This window comes from Alnus glutinosa, chromosome 7 (assembly GCF_958979055.1).
Source record: "Alnus glutinosa chromosome 7, dhAlnGlut1.1, whole genome shotgun sequence".
In the NCBI taxonomy this organism is placed as follows: Eukaryota; Viridiplantae; Streptophyta; class Magnoliopsida; order Fagales; family Betulaceae; genus Alnus; species Alnus glutinosa.
Window position 1 is genome coordinate 23,572,265 of NC_084892.1, and position 22,568 is coordinate 23,594,832.

Here is a 22,568-nt window from a genome sequence, read left to right on the forward strand (position 1 = left end):
TGGGATGCCTAAAATGCTTGGGTGGCGCAAACCGTGTGATGGGTTCTGTCTTGATTGTTGGCTAGGAGTCTAGGACACGGGCTGGACATGGGTCTTGAATGGCGGCGACCGAGGCTTTGCTCAGTTGTTGGGTCGGATGGATGATGTGGTCGTGTGGGATCTTCTCTTTGTATTCAAAGAATACATTATCTATTTATCCCAAAAAAAAAAAAAAAAAACATTATCACCCAAACATAATTAATTTTATTTAATTTAACTCATCTTTCCAAATATGTTTTTTCAATTCTGTTTTCTTTTCTTTAAAAACATTTAAATATAATTTTCAAACTTTTTTTTTTCTTTCTACCATTCACAAATTTAAAAACAGTAATTTTTTTGAAAAAAAAAATTAAAATAGCGTGAGGCATGTTTGGGTGACTTGTTATTTTTTAAATATCAAATTCTAATAAGATTTTATTCAATTTTTTTTTTTTTTAATTTTGTCTCATATTTTTTAAACAATTCAAATATAATTTTAAAAACTAAATTCTCTTGATATTTGTAATTTTTTTAAAAAATCACAAACCCGGAGGAGATAAGTAGTTTTTAACCTTTTACACTCATACTAAAATGGTCAGTTAGACAGTAAGACTGTAAGGGACATATTTTATTCATGGTCAGTAAGAAACATATTGTTTTGTAATCAACAATGTATTATCCATTAAACTGAATTGGATGAGCCTAAAAATCGTCGTCTTGAAACTGCTAAATGGTATATGTTGGTTGGTTGTTTATGTAATAAATTGCACGAAGCGGGTGATCAGTCGCTTCAGTCCCTTTCTAATCACTCCATCGCCATACCCACATCGTGGACTGTTATTCAAGTAAGAGGCCCCTTCGATCTTCATTCCCTCTCTCTCTCTCTCTCTCTCTCTCAAAACGTAGAAGACAATCATAAATTTGAAAAACACAGCTTCAGGCTTTAGCCACTGCCTCACTGCCTGAACTTTCAGCTCTTGCTTCTTCAAATTCCCACAAGCATGAAACAGTTGCACAAGCAGAGCGTGAACCACCGCCGAGACGAAGAGAACCCCTTAGGGTTAAGTTCAACCCCCCCATACTCGCCCAAAACCTTCAAGCATCCAAGATCGCTTCCTAGATCCCTCAGCTACCTCTTGAAAGAGCAGAGGCTTCTCTTCATCCTTGTCGGCATTCTCATCGGCTCCACATTCTTCATCCTCCAGCCTACCCTCTCCCACCTCGGCCCATCTGAGCCCAATTCCTCCTCCTCCTCCTCCATCTCCATCCCACGCTTTTCCACCTCCTTGGCCCATCAAGACCAGGCCTCGGCCACATACCCAAGGACTCACGCCAAGGTCGGGCGGGTCCCAGCCGGGATCGGACGGCGGAGATCGAGGATCGTGGTCACCGGTGGGGCGGGTTTCGTCGGCAGCCACCTCGTTGACAAGCTTCTCGATAGAGGGGACGATGTCATCGTCATTGACAATTTCTTCACCGGTAGGAAGGAGAACTTGGTGCACCGATTTGGGGACCCCAGGTTCGAGCTCATCCGACACGACGTCGTCGAGCCGATTCTTCTGGAGGCGGATCAGATCTACCACTTGGCTTGCCCTGCCTCGCCGGTTCATTACAAGTATAATCCCGTCAAGACCATCATATCCTTCTCAAATTTCTTCACAGTTGTTTTAATCTTTTTATGATTAGGAGTTTGGGTTTGGTTTATTGTATTGAATTTGCAATCATTTCGAGGTCCTTGACTCCATGATTACAAGACTAATGTGATGGGTACCCTGAATATGTTGGGTCTGGCCAAGAGAATTGGAGCGAGGTTTTTGCTCACGAGTACGAGTGAGGTTTACGGAGACCCACTTGAGCATCCCCAGAAAGAGACTTATTGGGGAAACGTGAATCCGATAGGTGAGATGGTAGTTAAGTAGTGCCGCCAAGTCTTAGCTATGAATCTTCGTTGTTGTTGTTGTTGTTTAGTTTATGACGCATTGGTATTGTTTGGTATGTTTTTAACTTTTTATGCGACCTTGAAAATGGTTAGGTGAGAGGAGCTGCTACGATGAAGGAAAGCGGACAGCGGAAACCCTGACAATGGATTATCATCGAGGTGCAGGTGTTGAGGTAACCGATTCTGAGATTTTTGTATACATTTTAACGAAATTGATTAGGCATTAAGAAGTTGCACAACACTTATGTTAAGTTGTATTACTTAGTATGTTAATCTAGATCTGCTTTATTATCCTTAGTATGAAGTCCAGAGATTAGAGAATACATGCATTTTGGATCATATGCACCACAACCCAATGGGAATACTATGAAAAACGCTCAAGGGCTCAGGGGACCCAAATTTTGAACGACAGTGTCCATACTTAATAAGTGAATGTATTAATATCAACTTAATTATCTGTTTGTTCGCATATATTCAACATAATTGAAAGAGAAAGGGAAGAAAAAATCAATCAGAACTTTGGTTTTAGTCTTCAACAACAAAAGATCACGCTTTCAATGCTTAATAGCTGTTGCTTTTTAAGACACTGTTTCTGGATGTAATTATATGTTTTGAAGCTTTTGGTGACTGTTATGAAATCTATGAGTGCAGTTGCACCGACACACACAGACACAGAGATAAACTCCAAGAATATGTGTGTTGACATATCTGTATTATGTTATGATATTAATATCGGTGATTCATAAGCTTGAACATTCTCAAGGTTGTGATTCACTTTCCAGTTCTTCTAATTGTTGCTAAATCCTATATTATATGATTCACTTTCCATTATGTCTCCAGGCATGAAGTTGGATCTGCTGTAGCATCTGAATGCTTTGCAGGTCCTTTATACTAAGCAAAGTTGTAAATAATGCTAATTGAAAGTGAGAGATGATTTAGTTGTAATATATTCTGTTTCAACTCTATATATGCAGTTGTCACTCCTGCCATTCTGCTACATCTATATATAGATGATTGACCTGTGGAACTTATGATGGTGGGGTTTACTGTTTACAGGTTCGTATTGCTCGCATTTTTAACACATATGGACCTCGTATGTGTTTAGATGATGGACGTGTTGTTAGCAATTTTGTTGCTCAGGTTATCATCTCTCAGCCTAATATCTTTTGTTGTTCTTACATGTTTATTTGACAACTACCAGAAAAATGAGATATTCCTGAATATCATTGATGGGGTTTTCTAATTATTATAGCCTTGTATTGCAGGCCATCCGCAAAGAGCCTTTGACAGTATATGGTGATGGGAAACAGACGCGAAGCTTCCAATATGTCACTGACTTGGTATGGCAGCTTTGTATATCAATGTATATGTCTCTTGAAATTTCCTTATTTTCTGGGGGACTCTACTGGTGCACTAAAATATATTTTATGTTTTCCATCTTCTCCTCCGAACTTCAAACTGTAGTATTGGGCTCATGGATGCAGCTTATATTCTATGCTGGCACAAAATTTCTATTGATCATGAGCCTATTTCAAAAATGATTTCACTTTTTGATGGAGATTTGTGTTCAATATTAGGCATGAAACCGAAGCCTCAAAATAAGTTGTCTGAAGCTGCCAAATAAAAAGGTCGTCTTTAATGCCATCTTCTAGAACCTTTTGAAGTCTAGACACCCTTCATGGATCTTGAAATACATGTAAATACCCAGATGCGTATCTTTGGGTGTGTGAATGTGTGTATTTAAGGCACAAGTACATAAGGCTCTCGTAAAGAAGATATGGAAGTGGTAAAAAATAACTTGCTTAGGAAGCTAAACTAAGAAAACATAGCTTAAGAAGCCTCATATTGAAATGTTGAAAGATGCAAGAAAGGAACTTAAAATCGTTTTTAAATGACAGGTTGACGGACTGGTAGCATTAATGGAAAGCGAGCATGTGGGGCCTTTCAATATGGGTAACCCAGGGGAGTTCACTATGCTTGAGCTTGCAGAGGTTTGTCTTCCTTCAAAACTTCCTATTGTTTGTAATAAGGTCCTGTTTGGATCTCAGAAAAATGCTTTTAGATGTGGGATTTTTTTTTTTTTCTGAAGTATTCTTCTATTCTTTCCCTTCTGGGATCTGTTACGTGAATACGTAATAGATTTTGTAACGCGTCTTTCAACAGGAAAATAAGTTGGATCTAGATTTTTCTTCCTACCTATTTTGATAGATTGTTAAGTTATAAGGGAACCTAGATTTTAGATTCTGAGGGAACATAGATCTTTTAGATTCTAAGGGAACCTAGACCTTTTCAAACACAAGGTTTGAGATTAATTTTGCATCCCTTTTATTATCACATTCAACTCTTTAAATAAAAAAAAACTAATGACTTGGAGAAGATCACTCACAGATAGGTGATAACGTCTCCTACGAGAACTACAATGCTTTGGAGATAAGTCCTCTAGATACTAGGCTGGATATTGATCTATAGAACTCTCCTCCTAATCTATTTAATTAACAAAATCAATTGAAAGACAACTACTATGCACGTTAGTGCCCTACTTAAACGAAATAACAAACATTAAATAAAAGACTACAACTAGACATCATAGGGCTTCATCTAACAACTGACCAATAACAATTGAAAGACTACTACTCCCCTGCATGCAAACGTGACTTCATAACAGGATCCAACAATACATGTGGTTTTTCTCTGCAAGTCTGTGTCTTGTGAGAGAGAGAGGGATTCTTTGGTTACATCAATAATCTGATATTTAACTTAACATACAGGTTGTAAAAGAAACAATTGATTCAAGTGCCACAATAGAATTCAGACCAAATACTGCTGATGATCCACATATGAGGAAACCGGATATAAGCAAAGCAAAGGAGCTGCTGAACTGGGAGCCAAAAGTATCGCTTAGAGAGGGACTGCCGCGTATGGTGGGTGATTTCCGTAACCGTATTTTGAATGAAGACGAAGGAAAAGGTCTTTAAATGAAAATATAGAAAAACTGTCTTGTATAGTGTGAAGAAGTGCATCTCAGTATCTTGTTCATTCATTCCATTGTTATCACCCTTAGTTTTAAGTTACCTGGAAATTCTAGCAACGTGCCACTGTTTTAGGAAGATGTACCCCTTGTTTTTTTCTACATTGTGTGCTTGGTCAGCCAAAAAAAGCCCACATTTTTCAAAGTTTTAGTCACATTTTTTTATTCCACCATTTGTGGGATCGAACTTTTGGTGGCGAAAGACTACTTAAGCAGCAGCTTATGTAGGATTATGTGTTTTTTTTTTTTTTAATAAAAAAAAATTATTTATTTATTTTTTTAAACTTCACTTCGTTACTTTTGTAATTTTTCCCTCCAAAGTTTAAAAATTCTCAATTTAATGTGTCAGACTTTTAATTTTTTACAATTTCATCCCCGTTATAATGCTCTTTGTAAGTTTTATAAAATTATTCTTAAAATACAATTATTTATTTTTTAAAAAAATTAGGGTGTTTTAAGAATTTCTTACCTTTAGGATTTAATGAAAAATTCTTAAGGAGTGAGATTATAAATTTTTTCATACTGAATTGAAATTTTTTGAACTTTAAGAAGAGATTACAAGACTAATGAAACTATAAAGGAAAGTTACACTTTTTTTTGGGGGGGGGGGGGGGGGGAGTTGGAAGTATGGGTTTTATTTGGGTCAGTTTGGTGCAGTAGTGAACAATTTCGGTCTATAATCTCTCTGTCGTAGTAGTGGGACTATGGGCCCCGGTGGAGTCAGTTCGGCCCATACGTTCGCTGATTACTTGATAGACAGCACTCTTACGTGATTGGGCTGAGACAGGCAGGTCTACGCTAGTAAGGTAGGTAATCATTCAAGCTGAAATGAATATCTAAATTACCTAAGTTGAAATGAACCTTTAAGAAGTAGCTGTGCAGTCCATAAATCCAACGATAATTTAATTTTTTTTAAAAGAATAACAAAAAATGAAAAATGTGTACATTATTTAGCAAATCAATTAATGATAAAAAAAAAAAAATGGATCTTAATGGGCTATTAACAGCTCATTAGATTTTATAAATTTAATGGTGTATATATTATTGCATAATGAATATATTGTCACGTTATTTATATTTTTAAATAATATAACATAATGTACGCCATTAGATTCATCAAAACAAAATCTTGACGATTTCATCCTTAAATGGCTAGCTTTCGTCTAGAGTAGCTTGGCTAGTGGGAGGGAGGGAGGGAGGGGGTTGTTGTAAAACTTGATTGGTTTGGATTTAGTTCCAAAATGGAGTAATTCTAAACGTCATACCCATGTCCCTCTTGTGTCCCTCTAAAAATGATGTGGCTTTTAAAATTACCATGTGATCAAAATTCAATTTTGATCAATCACAAGCTCAATGGTGATTTTAAAAGCCACCTCATTTTTAGAGGGACACAAGAGGGACATGGGTATGACATGTAGCATTACTCGTTCCAAATGTCAATATTGTTATATTATGTTTGTAGCGTTAAGAAAGTTAATACACACGGAGAAAGAAAAATGCTACACCAACAATATTTTTCGTACGTGTTAGCATGTGAATGGAGGATATTAATTTTTTTTTTTTTTTAGTGATTGACGTGGCTTTAATCACATTTTGACAAATGCTAACAAATTATAAAGAGTGGTAGGTGTAAGTTAAAAAAGAAGAAGACGAAGAAGAAGAAAGAGATAAGGTAAAGAAAGTGACATACTTGTTTTTCCTAGTAAAAGATATGGAAAAGGAGAAAGGAGAAAAAGAAGGGTAAAGCAAGAATCTTGTAAATTAGGAGTGGGCAGATCATTTTAATAGTCAATCTTGAAAGCTCTCTTTATCGGATCAAAATCCTCTCAAATTGTTTGTCCAAATTTGAGAGAATTCGAATTTCGAGCATGTTATTGTAAGAGACCACTTATGAAACCCACATGACCGGATGAGTGATTGGGCAGCCCAAATATTATTTGGTCAAGTGGGTTTTTTTAAGAGGTCTCTCACAATCACATGTCAAAATTTTCTTAAATTCGAACAAATAATTTGAGAGGATCATTTGTCTTCTCTAATGTTTTCATATTTTGGACACGTGTAAGATGATGGGCTTTAGATAGAGACCTCATTGCTTCTCCTATTCTTTTCTCCTTTCAATCAAACAAAATAGAGGGAGATAGGGAGTCTTTATGCTTTGCTTTTCTCTCTCCCCTTTTATTCTTCCACCTGTCTCGGTTTACCAGTTCGTTTGACACTACGATTTTGCAAAACTAAATGTACAATTTTAAATAATTCAGAGTTGAAAACGTCAAAAAATTTACATTTTCAAATTGTAGATAATGGACTACGTTTTTAAAATCATAAAAATTTAAAAGTTAACTACATTTTTAAAAATTGCTATTTTTAAATTACAAGTTTAAAATCACATATCCGAACAGACCTTAAATCTTAATATCTAACATTAATAACAACCACCTAGGCTATGCATGAGTACTACTCTTTTGGAAAAGATGGCATGTTTGGCTAATTCAGCTTTGATCTTAACATTCTTCCACCTAGTTTCCATTACGCAACCTGATTCCTTTGGATAACCTATCACTGTTTTTAGCAAATACAACGCAAAAGTCTAAGCCCATCTATCTTGGCAACCTTTTTTAATAGCACACCGGGCTCGGGAGTCGGGACCAATGGACCATACCAAATTGAATGTATCTAAAAGTCTTATCCCATCTGTCTGGGCAACCTTTTTCTATAAGAAATCCGGCTACATAGGTTAAAACTTTGACGAAACTTATTCATTTAATCTTTCACAACTTTCATATCATTTGTACTCACTCTCTTAAACTTTAAAATCTTTCGATTTAATATATTAATCTTTTATAGGGGTAGGCAAAATATTTAACTATCGCCTACCGACCGTCATCGAACCGCCATCGATCGCCTACCGACTTTATTGACTTATTTTGATTCAATAGTCGATATAAATTTTTATTTCAAAAGTCGGTTCGGTTAGGTTCGGTAGTTGGTATAGGTTATTTTTTTTTTTTTTTTTTTTTTTTTTTTTTTTTTTTTTTCAGTTAACTAAATTGACAGTATAAAGTAAGGAATAACCGACTTTTAACCGATTCTAAGGAAAAGATAGAGGAATCTTCAAAGGTTAACCAATTTTTAACCGAATTAACTGACTTTTAATCGATTTTTAACTGACTTAACTGATCACCTTTTAACTGATTTTTCTAATTTAACCGTTTTAACCGAAAATATCGAAATTAAAGATTGTCGAAATAAAGTCGGTGAATTAACATACTTTGTCGGTTAACCGAACCGAAATGACATTAACTGAACTGATACTTACCCATAATCTTTCACCTCCTCCTCTTCTTCTTTTTTTATTTTTTATTTTTATACTAATTCGTTCGGATTTTCAATTAAATCCTAACGAAGGGGTGTCAAAATTTTCAAAATACCCATAATTTTTTTAAGAAAAAAATTGGAAGGATTTAGGCATTGATTAAAAATTAACGGAATTTGCAAAAGAACCCATGCCGAATCTTTGATAAAAAAAAAATTATACTTTTTTAGAAGAAAAAAAAAAGGGGGAATTGTGAAATTTTTTTTGACAGGATTTAATAGAAAATCCTAATGGAGATATGAAATTGAATAAAATTGAAAGATTGATATATTAAATTGAGAGTTTTAGAAGTTTATGGGTTTAAATTGTTTAATTGCAAAACGCTTCTTTAAAACACAAAAATAATTTTTGGGATATTTTATGAGATTATTAGAAGGGAACGGGCATCTTTGGCATAGTGCTTTATAAAAGATGCAAAGGAAGGGAATAGAAGAAGAATATGGAAAGAAAAAAGAGAGCAAAAATTTATGGTGAGAGAAAAGGCCAGGGACCCCTCCTTATTCTTCCACTACCAAAAGCCCCCCTCCAAATTTAGGGTTATTGAATGCATAAGGAATCTTCTGAAGGGAAATTAAAGAAGAGAAGAAGAAAGAAAGAAAGCCATGGAAGCATCTGATTCCATAAGCTTGTGAGGGAGAAAGAAAGTGGCTTTGTGTCTCGTCTATCCACATGAACAACTTATGTTCCAAGTGATTTCCATTTGTTCCTTTACAATCTAAATTATGTTGCATGATAATTCTCCCTGTACAAGCCTTTTGTTATATTCTTTAATTGTTTCAATTTTTGTGGGGGTGGGGGGAAAGAAAAATATTAAGAAAGTTTGGCCCTTTTTCTTTGATTCCTTGCTCTTCTTTCTTTCCAACTACGAATACATGCAAAGATATAGTTGGACCACATAATTTTAATCCATTGCAACCACCACGGGAGTTGATATTAATTGTGGGGGATTCAAATTTTCAATACATGCCAGATATACTTCAACGGGTAGAAAAAAAAAAAAAAAAAACTTCTGCCTCTTGTTTTTTCTTCTTAAAATAAAAATAAAAATATTAACAAATAATCTAAACGCAAGACATTCCTAAATACATAAAAAAAACAAAAAGATTTTTTATTTTTTATTTTTATTTTTTTTATTTATGTCACATCAAAACAAAGAGTAACGTTACTCTTCACACCTATTTATCATATGAATTTCATACTGGTTGATGTGGCGTGTTTTAAGTGACTGACATAAAAAATACTTAAAACACGCCGCTATGTCAGCCGATGTGAAATAGGTGTGAAGAGTAGATTTGTTTCACAACATATGATGTTCCGTAAGTTCACCTTTTTTTTTTTTTTTTTTCCAAGAAAATGTACGATTGTGTTAGTGTGGAGGGTCAAAAGCCGTTGTGCTAACGAACAAGCGCGCTAGCGTGCAAGCTATTGCACTAACAAACATCAGCCATGTTTTAGATGTCGATATGAAAAACCACTTAAAACACGCCGTCACGCTAGCTGGTGTGCATTATGTGTGATAAATAAATGTGAAGAGTAGCATTGCTCAAAACAAAAAAATACCCTTCAAAACACATTAACAAATAGAGTCGGTCCATTAAACTGAGTTGAAGAAATTCTTTTAATTACTGACATCTGTCTTTAAAGCATGTAATTCTATTATAAAGCCAGATGTGAGTTTAATAGACTATTTTATTTTATTTTTTTAACTCATATTTGTTTATTGACTTGCTTCCTTACAAAACATAATTAAGTTATAAAGACATATTTAAGGAGTTGAAAATTATTGCAAAAAACAAGACATTGTTGGAAGTGTACGTAATAGCATTCCAATAAAAGGTTAGCACAATATATAGCACATGAAGCTGTTGCTAGTTGTATAGCCGTTACTCTGTCTCATCTGACCCTAATGTTTCTGTTCAAATATTAAAATTTTTGGACAGATAATTAAATAAATAAATAAGTAAATGTTAATTTGCAGGGCATTTCCCAACTGACACCACATGGAGATGTCACGGGGGATTTCACGCGAAGACAGTACCGCATGCTGTTATATCTTAAATACTAATTTCATTGTCATTATCAAATTAAGTATTTATTACCCTGCTACCTTTTGCTTATCTTGCAAAATACAAAACCAAGGCACGCTTTAAAAGAAGTCATCAATACATGTCTTTAGTATATCGAAAACCAACACACTTTCCAATTAAATTTAGTAGGGCCAGCACCAGTGAAATGAAGAAGGAAGAAGATCCTTCTCAACTTAAAAGTAAAATTGAGATTATTTATTTTATGGTTAGAATTAAGGGTGGATAAAATAGTTGATTGTCGTTCATCGACCGTCATCGAATCGCCTATTGCCTCTCAAAATAATTGAAATTCAAAATAAAATATTTATACCGAAGTCAGGTCGGATTGGTATTAAAAAAAAAAAAAATTGTTGGTTAATTGATTGACTATATACCGAATTAACCATTTTAACCGAAAATTTCGAAAGTAGTGTTTATCGGAAAAAAAAAAAAAAAAATCGATGAATTAACTGATTTAACCGACTATTTCAGTTTGAAATTTGAAAATACTCCACTGATACCAATTTAACCGGTAGCCACCCTTAGTTAGAATTTAAGGTAGATTATGTTACGTGCTAAATATGTTGGCACGCCATTCAAAAAATTTAATTAATGTGACATTATTTATACCATTAGATACAATAAAATTAGAAATTGATCATTAAATAGTTCTATCTTCATTTCATTTGAAATGGAGAAGATCCTTGTCTACTTAATGAATCCAATAGAGAGATTTTTATCGGCTAAGGAGTACGTATTATAATCCGCATTTATCAATAAGCTAATATATGAATTAATGCTTCTTTTTTTTTTTAAGTATTCAGGGAAATAGAATCCTTTTTTAACTGATGGGCGATTGAGGGACTAGTCAGGCAGTCTTTAAAGCTTTTAGGCAGCAGACCGGCCACCCTCATATGTGAATGGCCGAAGTGGTTCAGAATAGATAATGTGATGTGACAAAATCAAAACCATCAATTTCAAAATAACGGTTACAAATTTAAGAATTACAAATCCTGATCTAGTAGGTTTCAGACAATAAATTAAAGTGACTCTTTTCCATGGATCTTTTGGGAGAAGCCATGGTACTTCTGTTAGGTTTAATTAAATGAGCGTATGATCCTAATTTTCTCAATATATATATATCTTTCTTTTTTCTTTGGTAGGCCTCAAGATTCAAGAATGATAGATATTACAGTTGAAATGTCAACTAATCCCACCAAAAACACAAGCACGATAGAAACAAGTCACTCGAAGTACATCATTTTCAGTCATTAGAACCACGGAAGTGTCGGTTGCATCTCATAAACGACACATCTTTTTTGTCCCCCAAAGAAAAGAAAGAGAGAAGAGTTAAATCTCAATTGTCGAAAAATTACAGAGATCTCCTCCATTTTAATTTTTTTAACCATTTAATCCAATTCCATTCTCATCAAGTATGGAAACCATCACACGTAATCGTCATCACAAAAGACTGGAGCAATAATGCACAAGTCATTTGACCGTTAAATCTGATATTTTTCTTAAAAGTTTAGGGAGGAGGAAGAGGTAAATTTAATTATTTAATTAATATTTTAATATTTTTTTTTATTTGTAGGTTTAAAATTATGTTTTAATATATAAGATTTAACACGTAAAATATTTAATTGAAATGAAAGGTAAATATCAGAATTAAAGTTCAAATTTAAAACCATTGACTTTAATACCATATTAAATTACCACTCTACCCTTATTTCATAAAGGATAGAATTTCCTCCTAATTGAGTTGGCCGGTAAAATATTCTTTTATTTCAGTCGATATATAAAATTGACCCGTGTTTTTTAACGTATATTTTTTTATGTTTTCTTAAATAAATTTCCTTTTCATCTCAAAAAGGAAAATTCTATCGTTCGATAAACTTTCATCTCTCTCTCTCTCTCTGAGAGCTCAAGCAAGCTTTAAAGCAGAAGAACCAACCTTTTTTTTTTGTATGAATGCAGAGTGACCAACTTTGCGTAGAGGTTGTCTCTCTCTCTCTCTCTCAATCATACGCAGATTCTGTAAGCCACTTGTTTTCCTCTCCTGTCATCATTATATCCAAAGATGAAAGGCATAGATATCTTCTGCGCATCCCAAGCAGCAACAGCCATATGTCAAAGCATGGAACAAGCATCCTGCTCCTCTTCATCCAGTATTCAACTCGGCGGCCGGGCCATCGACCGCCACAACCCCATCATCAGAGATGCAAGAAGGAGCACTAGATCAGCTCTCTCCGCCCCTTGCTCTTCTCAACCACCCATCAATCCCAAACCTTACCATCACCTCCACCAAAAGACCAAGAAAAAAAGCTCTTCCTCAAAGCAAAGCGACCAAAACAAGAAAAGTTCTTCCAGGCCAAGCACTGATCAAAAGAAGAAGAGCGTAGCTACGCCAACTGATCATCATTTTATCATCAACAACAACTCTTCTCAACCGCCAACTGATATCATAAGGAAAAGTGAGGCTAAACAGACTGATTTAATCACTCCTCCTGGCTCCACTAGATATTTGTTAAGCGACACCGCCTACTTCGACGGTTTGTCGGATTACGACCCCGTTTTGTCATTGGTTCCGGTCGAAGAAAAGACGACTCAACCTGTAAATCAAGATGAATCAACTACTGCTCCCAAACCCCCTTCGTCTAAACAGGTTCCTTCACAATCTCTCTTTCATTCATTCCTATGTCTACTAATATTCTTAAAGTTTTTGTTTTACATATGTTATTGCTCAATAAATTATGAGATTTATTTGGAATTGGTCAGTTCAATCTACACAACCCACGATGTGGGGTTATTAGATGTCGGATTTGAGTTTAACAAAGCCGCTTTAGATGACGAAATGATTGACCAATTCTCAAATTCTTCAAAAGAGTTGGTATATATGATTGAAATTTGAAAGTAGAAGCCAATTTTACGTGGAGTAAAAGTGAGGAAACATCTATCTAGAATAGTGTACGGTGTTCAGTGGTGGTTGGTGAGATTAATGAAATTTCTCGCAGGTTGTGGTCTTGAGGGTGTCACTGCACTGCAAAGGATGCGAAGGAAAGCTGAGGAAGCATCTATCTAGAATGGAAGGTATGCACCTGCCTTTCTACCGTTACTTTTTAGGATCTTTAAACTACAAGCCATCAACTTGGGATCGGATGTCCAGCAATTTGCTGTTTATATTGAGAGTTTCAATGAATTCCGGCCACCTACCAAGTGGGTGAATTATCAGAGATCTGTTCGGATAAGTGGATTTTGTTGAAGCTCTCACATTTATTGTTAAGAAAAATTGTTAGAAATCTCAATCTGTTGGCCCGAATTTTTACTGCTACCCTTTTTCTCGAGAGAAATATTATGATACATCACTTGAAAATTAACTTTGGGAGAAAAAAAAATTAAAAGTGTAGCTTTTCTTTCCCACAAATCTCCCTCTATGGGTAGGTTAAGATTTACTTCAAAGCCTCTTTTCTGCTGTAGACCAATTGTTCTTAAACTGATAATGAGTAAAAAAATCCAATCACAATTGCTCTACCTCCATTACTAAAAGAAAAACTCTAACTGCATGTACGTTGCTGATGATTATGTGCGCAGGAGTCACGTCCTTTAACATAGACTTTGCAGCGAAAAAGGTAACAATTATTGGAGATGTGACCCCGTTAGGTGTCCTGGCAAGTGTGTCAAAGGTGAAGAATGCACAATTTTGGCCAACTACAATTTCATCAACTACAACCCCATCTGTTGGGTCTGGTAAGGTAGAAATCAAGAAATAAAGAAAGAGTTGGCTAATGAGAAAATCTGCAAATTTCTGCTCTGTTGGTTGTGCACGCATCAAATTAAACAAATAGTTGTAATTTAGTGTAAATGCCAGTCTTAATTAGAATGAAGTAATTAAAAGTACAGCAGAGGCCATTTGGGTTCTCTTTTTCCAGCTATGCTATAAGAGTTTGTACTTTCTGTTTGTAAGAAACGAATGGGGTCTTTTTGGCATTCTAATCAAAGCAAAAAGTATGCTTAGCTATGGCCCGTTAATGTCCCATCCAATTTCCCATGGTTTTGCCATAACAATGGTCAATGGTATACCTATGGAGAAATGATAAGCTTTTTAAAAAATTTGTTCCAAATTTATTTTTTAAATAATATGTCACAATTTTATGTAATTTATTATTTTCAAAATGTATCATCATGTTATAAAATTGTGACACATTATTGATGAGCAAATTTGAAAAAAATATTATGAAAAGTGTAGCATTTTTCTACCACCTTTGCGCTTCCCAACAACATATTTTGTGCCTTTAACTACCATCTTGGTAGTCTGTTTAGGGAAGTGGTGAGCATTATATGGAAACAATGCTTCCTGGCAATCTTTTTTATTTTTTTAACAAATTACATTTTTTATTTTTTAAAAGATCCACTTGATTGGCAATGTCCTATTCAACTGTAAAAAATTGTCAATATCATCCAAAGCCAACAAAGAGACAAAAATGACCATAACATTTTTTTTAATAAGATAAAAATACCCTAATAATTTTTTTTTAAAAAAACTATTTTTTTAATAAAAATAGAAGGAAAAAAAAAAATAAGAAGGAGTGATCGTCGAACCACCCCTAGGGGTTGTAGAGCTACCCTCAAGTGTTTAGAGTGGCTCAGCAACTCTCGAAACTCAAAGAGGGTGGCCGGAACACCCTAGCCGCTGCAGGTGTTGAGAGTGATTTGGAGCCATTTTAGGTTTTTTTTATTTTTTATTTTTCTCTACTTTTTTTAAGACATTGACAACTTTGAATAATTTGGTAGATATGTTAATGTAATCTATACTCCTTGTAGTTTGAAAGGATAAGCAATTTTTTCTTTTTAGCCCTCTAGCAAAACCTTGTACTTCGTACATTCGAACTTGCATTTGAAGGCGGTCAGAGTGCTAGACAACGTCATAGTCCTTCATGGCTTCATGAGAAAGCAATCAAAGCAAGGCTTTGCTTTCTATTAAAAAATAATAATAACAATAAAGGTTATTCAAAGTTTAAAAACTTGTTTGGTAATAAGAGAAAAAAAATAAAAATAAATAAAGAGTTGACGTTTTATTTGAAAAAAAAAAAATTTAAAAAAAAAAAAGAAAAAAAAGTGAAGAGTGTGTGGCCAAACACACCCAGTTAGATGAAATTTTTTCAGTTCACTTTATTAAATTGATATAGATTACCGAACTAAAAATATATATATGAAAATTATATATTTTAAATAAATAGTTTTAAATACTCAACTTTTATTTTATTTTAATATAATTAAGCTTAGTGTAGCTGTACCCGTCAGCCCAATTGATTAAACCCTCTAATGGGCACCCCCGATGGCAGTAATTGGTTCCCTCGCATCCACCTGCATGCCTTTTGGGCCGCCCCATTTCATTGCCTTTTAGCAAAATGGTAGACCTTTTCACCAAAGCATATAATTTTTCAGACGCAAAAACACAAAAGATAAGCCCCGGATTTGCCACTTTTTCTTTTATTTTTAATTTTTTTTACTATGAATTTGGTCTTCGCGACCCAGCGGTAAAAGTTACTTTATGGTCCAATGGTCATCATGGTCCCCATTTTAGTTGATATATAATTAAAACCTGGGCAATGTGGGCATGGCACCCATGAATTGATGGTGACTCATACATAGATAGCACATGGTACTAAATAATTGGCAAAATTATTGTACTGGTAAGATGACAAGTTCAGAGGGCAGTATTAAGGTATGGGGGCAAAAAAAACATATTAAATTATTAATGTTTTATTGACGGCCCTTCCAATTTCATTTCAAGCCAGCTAGCTCTCCAGGAACTTTGGGAAAATGATACTTGGAGGACTTTTTACAGTCTTTTAGCCGACTTTTTTAATAAAAAAATAATTTATTTAATCAAAAGCTCTTTTTGATGTGATATCAGAAGTTGCTTTTGATTCAATAAATTTCATTTAAATGAAAAGGGCCAAGCAGGGGCCGGCTGGTTTGCCCCTGCCTATCATTGCTCGGAACTTTGTCCCCGTATCCTAAAAGAACGTATTTAAGAAGAGAAATGGTATTTTTATATTTCAAATATTAATTGGCCATATATTTCACACAATTAGCTCATAATTATTTTGCTATAATGCTATGCTAATGCGGTATTGTCGAATTATTAGTGGATTTTTAATTTTTTTAATTTTTTATTATTATTATTAACAAGGGTTGATTTAAGGCCCAAGGTGAAGCTATCATTTAGAATTTGGGAGACAAAACTGAAAAATAAAATAATTTTGGGGGTAAAATTTTAATTTTCAAAGAATTATAATAATATTTTTTAAAAAATTTGGGGAAAACATGGTGGCTTGGGTGAATTCATAATATCACATTAATATAGTGAGATGGTAATGAGATAATAATGTGGTATATAACATTAATCAAATAGTGTGGGATCCATGCATGTAGGTCTCATATATATGGGTCCCTCATCCAATGTATTTTAGGGTGCGTTTGGGATTGCGATTTCGTAGACAATAAGTGCGATTTTAAACCAAATCGCAGAACATAGATTGTTTGGGAACTGCGTTTTTAAAAATTGCGATTTGAAAACGCAGAAAATCTGCTTTTTCAAATCGCAGATAAGATGGTGCTTTTTTGAAAACGCAGAATTTTAAAAGGTAAATTCGCGATTTTAAAGGCTAAACTGTGATTTTGCCAAACGCTTAACTGCGTTTTTAAAAATCACTTTTTTCAAATCGCACATTTTAAAATCGTTATTTTAAATCGCACTTTTTGAAATCGCAAACCCAAACGGACCCTTAGTGTAAGATTGATGTAGCATAATGTGATGATGTATGAATAACATATCCCCTTTAGGAATAAACTATGTTTCCAAAAATAACCCACATCTTTTTTTTTTTTTTATTAATTTTTTTTTCCAAACTCAAATATTAAAAAGAAATAAAAACTAAAGTACGTGAATTGTTAAATTTGTAAGATTTATATGTAGGTTTTACAAATTTAATAATTAATTTGTAAAAAAACTGTACAAAAATATATGGTGAATAAACAACGAAATCATTTGTAGCATTTTTCTATCATATATAAGACAACGTCTCACCAAACTATACCTAGAGTTTTTTTTATTTATTTTTAGATAAACTATACCCAGAGTTGATGACGGGTTTGGTATTGTTGTATGGGATCATGAGAGTTTTGTTTTGGTTGCACGTAGCACTACCAGGAACTTTTTAGTTGAACCTGTTGTGGCTGAAGTATTGGCATCTTTTCATGACATAGAGGTATGTAAAGAGACGAACTTTAATGATATAATTTTTTAGGGAGATGTGGTTAAAAAAACAAGTAATAATTGAAGCAACTTTGGTTGGATGAAATCCAAGATCGAACATGTTAAGCGAAATGCGAATCTACTCATACCATAACCAAAAGGTTATTTTGTGTGTCATAGATAAAGTTTGAGTTAAAAAACATTTCAAATTGTATTTATGAGATTGTATCCAATGAGAGTTTTGCCCCTAGGTGATTGATGTTTATTCAATAAAAATTGCTATTTATTCAAAAAAAAAAAAACAAAAACAAAAAAGGGTACATGCATGCTTACTTATAGACTCCTATTATATGCCAAATTTCGTTAAGTCCTTTGCAGGCAAAGGACTCCCTCATTTGGCACGGTACTTTGAGTGAGGATTTCTCAGTTTGTAGTGCATACCATATGGAGGAGGATTTACAAGCAATGTATATAGTGGAAGTTCTCAACAAGTGAAGGAAATTTTATTTGGAAGACCATCTGGAATCCTAAAATCTTTAATGCAAGTAAAATGTTTATGTGGAGAGAGTGTAATGATCTTCTTCCCACCAAATCGAATATACTAAGACGCGGTGTGGTCTTAGTTGACATTTGTCCACTTTGTACAAGGGAAGCAGAAACTTTGAAGCATAGTTTTTGAAATTGCCATTCGGGTCAATATGTATGGGGCTACGGTCCCAAAAAGTTTCAAAAAGGTACGGATACTGTCATTAATTTGTCTGAGTTCTGTATGGAGCAATGTGATATGATGGATCTAGAGCTAATCGTGGTTGTGGCTTGAAAAATTTGGTTCCGTAGAAATAGGGTAGTGCATGAAGAAGCGTTCATTCATCCTCAACAAGTGTTCCAAGAAGCAAGTCTGTCTCTTGATAACTTTCGAAGAGCGATTGTCTCTGATTTGGCTGCCGACAGTTCTACATCTACTGACTCTCCCTTATTATGGCAGCCACCCCCCACAGGTATGTATAAAATAAATTGGAATGTAGCTGTGGATAACAAAGAATGAGCGTACTGAGTTTGGAATTGTTGTACATGATTTTGAGGCTATTGTTGTAGCTGCAAGAAGTACCACGAAGAATTTTATTGTCGCTCCTATGGTTGTTGAAGCTTTGGCAGCTTTCTATGCTGTTGTGCTATGTGATGAGATGGACTTTGGGTCTGTTTAGGTTTGCGATTTAAAAAAGTATAATTTAAAAATAGTGATTATAAAATTTGCAATTTCAAAACATAATTTTTAAAAACATAATTTTTAAAAACATAATTTTTAAGCGTTTGGCAAAATTGCAGGTTAGTTTTTATAATTGTGTTTTCAAAAAAACACTTCATTGCTTATGATTTAAAAAAACAGTTTTCTGCGTTTTTCAAATAACAATTTTTTTAAAACGCAATTTACAAACAGTTCATTTTCTACAATTTAGTTTAAAATCGCACTTTTTATCTACGAAATCACAATCCCAAATACAGAATTTGTTTATATCATTTTGGAAAAGGACGCTCTACGTATTGTAAATGCAGTTAAAACAATAGGCAACAACTAGTGGGGCTCCACCACCCCTTGGTTCTCTCAAGCGGAACTAGGATGCCGTTATTGATGGGCGACAAAACCTCATGGAGTGGGGCCAATAGTGCGAGATCACTTGGGGCAGGTCTGTGCGGCCATGTGCACCACTTAACCATATATTTCAAACCCAGCTATTACTGAAGCGTATACAGCAAGAAGAGGAGTGGAGTTCTGCACGGAGCTGGGCAACCGGTCGATCATTATGGAAGGAGATGCCCTGGAGATTGTCTCAGCTTTACGTAAAGAGGAGGGTTGGTCGAGCAAATACAACAATTTCATGGAGGAGGCCCGGGATCTACTGTCGAGTTTTCATAGATGGAGTGTAAATTATGTGAGACGAGAGTGCAATGTAGTAGCACATTCACTTTCCCAATTGGTTGCAAAGCATCGTCTCCACCACGTTTGGTTTGACACGTGGCTACATAGTCTATTCGGAATTATCGGGAACAACCAATGTAATTCACTCAATATATAAATTGATAGTTCTAAAAAGAAAAGAAAAGCAATTGGAGCAAGTTTAGATACATTGTGAATGGCATCAAAGATGAGATGGTCAGATAAGATTTTGGAGAATTGAACATGTCAAACGGAATGTGAATTTAGCTGTTCATATTATAGTCAAAGAGGCTATTTTGTGTATTATAGATAGAGTTTGAGTTGAAGAAACCTCAAATTATATTTGTGGTATTATTTTTACAGAACGCTATGCCCCTAGGTGATTGAAGTGTATTCGATAAAAATTAATATTATTAAAAATAAAATAAAATAAAATAAAGAACTAGAATGCTAAATAAATTATAAAAAGATAAGCTTTAACATGATAAATATTTAATTTTATCTTAGCATATATAACCCGATCGACTATATTTCTACCAATAAAGAGATCTAAACAACTCTGAATTCTTCTTTTTACAGGACCTATATATGGAGACCTAATGCTGGCCTGCATCCGGGAGAATGGACATGTTCTGCTTTCCATCCATTACGTGTGAGAATATTCATGGATTATTCACCCAAAAAAAAAGAAAAGAGAGAATTTATAAAAATAAATTATATATTAAAGTCAAACAAAAAAAAGTTTGAATATTAAATTTAATTTTGGGCTCCAACCTTATTGGGCTTGCCTTGTGCTCCTCCTATCGTTATCCATCAGGAGGGGAAATAAATAAATACTATTTAGGATAGAAACGTTTTGTCACCCTTTTTAACGGATAAAGGTTTCAGAATCGGGCAGGCCCAAGCCCTGACCCTGACCTCAATCCAAAACGTTTCGATCGAGGTATAAGCCTATCAACAGAAAATTCAAAAATGCACGTATAAAGCATGCATGGGATGAAGAATTAGAATTAGAATTTTAAATGCGGGGGGACAAAATTTTTTTAAAAAACAAAAAATTAAAGGGGTAAAAATTTGATACTTAAAAAATTATAGGAGTCTAAAAAAAAATGTTGGAAAATATTTTGGGGCTTGGGGGTTAAATGGTTCTGGTGGGACTAGCAGGTCGGGATAGAATTTTCTACTAAATTGTGTTCAAATTTTTTTTTTTAATTTAATTTTTAAAAAATATGTGATTTAATTCAAATAATATATAATAATTTTATAGATTGGATTACGTACAGAAACGTTTTCGCTCAATTTTTTTTTCCTTTATTTGAATAATACTGCATGAAAATTGAAAATATTTAATATATATCATCTAAACCTAAAAAATGATTCAAAAAAAAAAAAATTGATCGAATCCCACATCATCTCACAACTTTCTCACCTTAATTATTTCCCACCTCCGAATTCCACGACCACCATTAACGATAATCATGCACTTACATTTCGAAATTTCAAGCTAGTAAGAATTGTATTCTCATTAGACTTCTACACCCACCGGCCGGTGTATATACACGCGACTCTCTCGATCAGTCTGTATTATTTCAAAGAGTTGTCTTCCTTGATTTTTCCTTTAGACTTTCTCCTAAACCTTGTTTTCGATCCTTTGTTTTTCTTTACCTTATTAATTCTTTCTATATCTTTCTCTTTCTCTCTTACTATGAATACTTCTTTCTCTTTTAACGGTGAAAACGATGATCATGAGGATCTGCTTACCCTTTCTCTCTCGATCGGAGCTAGGTCACCGGCAACGGTACCATTAAACCAGTTTCACTCCTATCTATCATCAGAAATATCACCGCTTGCGCCGCTTCAACCCACATTTACAACCACAGCGCTGCCGCTCCCGCCCTTGCCTTTATCACCACAAGAACCAATATTTTTTGCGGCACCACCACTGCAACCGCCATCAACAAACCTCGAGACTGCTCCGATACCTTGCCGAGGTCGTGCCGGCCGCAAACCTTCCATACAGGCTCTTAAACAAGGGAAATCTGAAGCGGTATCGGCACCGTATCCATGGGCTACGACGCGGCGTGCTACTGTGCATAGTCTTGATTATCTATTGTCGAAAGGGATAAACGTGATTAGTGGCAACCTTTATTGCAAACGGTGTGACAAACAGTACGAGGTCGAATATGATTTGCGGCAAAAGTTCATGGAGGTTGCGTGTTTTGTGTCGAAGAACAAGTGCGGCATGCACGACCGGGCACCGGCAATTTGGATGAATCCTAGTCTCCCCAATTGCGAATTTTGTGATCAGAACAATTACGTGAGGCCGGCTGTTTCAAAGAAGAGATCGATCAATTGGCTGTTCTTGCTTCTGGGACAGATGCTCGGGTGTTGCAAACTCTCGGAATTGAAGTATTTTTGCAAGCACACTAAGAATCACAGGACGGGAGCAAAAGACCGAGTGCTTTATCTTACTTATTTAGCTTTATGCAAACAATTAGATCCTAATGGAGCTATTGATCTTTAGTTTTTCTTGTTTTAAGATTCATCAATGTTGTGTCTATTAATTATTTCATATTATTTCTTGTTTTAAGATTTGTTATTTCATTTGTTTTCTTTTTCTTATCGAGTATTTATTTGTGAGGTTTAGTGTTATATTCAGTTACTGATTATTTGTTTCAAATCTGTTATTAAGATGCATTTGACCAATTACATGCAAACCGATAATAGAGCAGTCGGAGGGGGAGTGGGGTTGAAAGAAGTTGAAAATTGAAAAGAACAATAAAACATAAACGTGTTTATTGTTTGATATTATACCCAAATTGATCGGGTAAGTATTCTATTTTATTTCCCTACGATCAGTAATTTCGGCTTATGTTTTTTTTGTAAGAATTTACATTTATGTTAATTAGAATATAAATTAAATAATTAAATTCATCAATTTTTATCA

General features: G+C 34.6%; 3 protein-coding genes across 3 annotated transcripts; all 3 read left to right on the forward strand.

Annotated features, from left to right (window-relative positions):
• Positions 1-709: 709 nt before the first annotated feature.
• Positions 710-5,326, forward strand: LOC133872958 (UDP-glucuronic acid decarboxylase 1). The gene is made up of 7 exons (XM_062310646.1): positions 710-1,682; positions 1,773-1,917; positions 2,051-2,130; positions 3,014-3,097; positions 3,223-3,297; positions 3,856-3,948; positions 4,726-5,326. The coding sequence occupies exons 1-7, from the start codon at positions 1,020-1,022 to the stop codon at positions 4,930-4,932; spliced, it is 1,347 nt and encodes a 448-aa protein (XP_062166630.1). The 5' UTR covers positions 710-1,019; the 3' UTR covers positions 4,933-5,326.
• Positions 5,327-12,355: 7,029 nt separating this feature from the next.
• LOC133872269 (protein SODIUM POTASSIUM ROOT DEFECTIVE 1-like) lies at positions 12,356-14,438 on the forward strand. The gene is made up of 3 exons (XM_062309745.1): positions 12,356-13,089; positions 13,439-13,514; positions 14,016-14,438. The coding sequence occupies exons 1-3, from the start codon at positions 12,505-12,507 to the stop codon at positions 14,192-14,194; spliced, it is 840 nt and encodes a 279-aa protein (XP_062165729.1). The 5' UTR covers positions 12,356-12,504; the 3' UTR covers positions 14,195-14,438.
• Positions 14,439-21,326: 6,888 nt separating this feature from the next.
• LOC133873344 (uncharacterized) lies at positions 21,327-22,145 on the forward strand. Its single transcript, XM_062311062.1, has one exon. The coding sequence runs from the start codon at positions 21,327-21,329 to the stop codon at positions 22,143-22,145; it is 819 nt and encodes a 272-aa protein (XP_062167046.1).
• The last annotated feature ends 423 nt before the right edge of the window (positions 22,146-22,568 follow it).

Excerpts from the sequence above, each read along its gene's own strand:
- LOC133873344 (XM_062311062.1), top strand. The coding sequence starts at position 21,327 with ATGAATACTTCTTTCTCTTTTAACGGTGAAAACGATGATCATGAGGAT.
- LOC133872269 (XM_062309745.1), top strand. The coding sequence starts at position 12,505 with ATGAAAGGCATAGATATCTTCTGCGCATCCCAAGCAGCAACAGCCATA. Across the intron at positions 13,090-13,438 it reads AACCCCCTTCGTCTAAACAG|GTTGTGGTCTTGAGGGTGTC; the intron begins GTTCCTTCACAA and ends AATTTCTCGCAG. Across the intron at positions 13,515-14,015 it reads GCATCTATCTAGAATGGAAG|GAGTCACGTCCTTTAACATA; the intron begins GTATGCACCTGC and ends TTATGTGCGCAG.
- LOC133872958 (XM_062310646.1), top strand. The coding sequence starts at position 1,020 with ATGAAACAGTTGCACAAGCAGAGCGTGAACCACCGCCGAGACGAAGAG. Across the intron at positions 1,918-2,050 it reads GGGAAACGTGAATCCGATAG|GTGAGAGGAGCTGCTACGAT; the intron begins GTGAGATGGTAG and ends GAAAATGGTTAG. Across the intron at positions 3,298-3,855 it reads TCCAATATGTCACTGACTTG|GTTGACGGACTGGTAGCATT; the intron begins GTATGGCAGCTT and ends TTTAAATGACAG.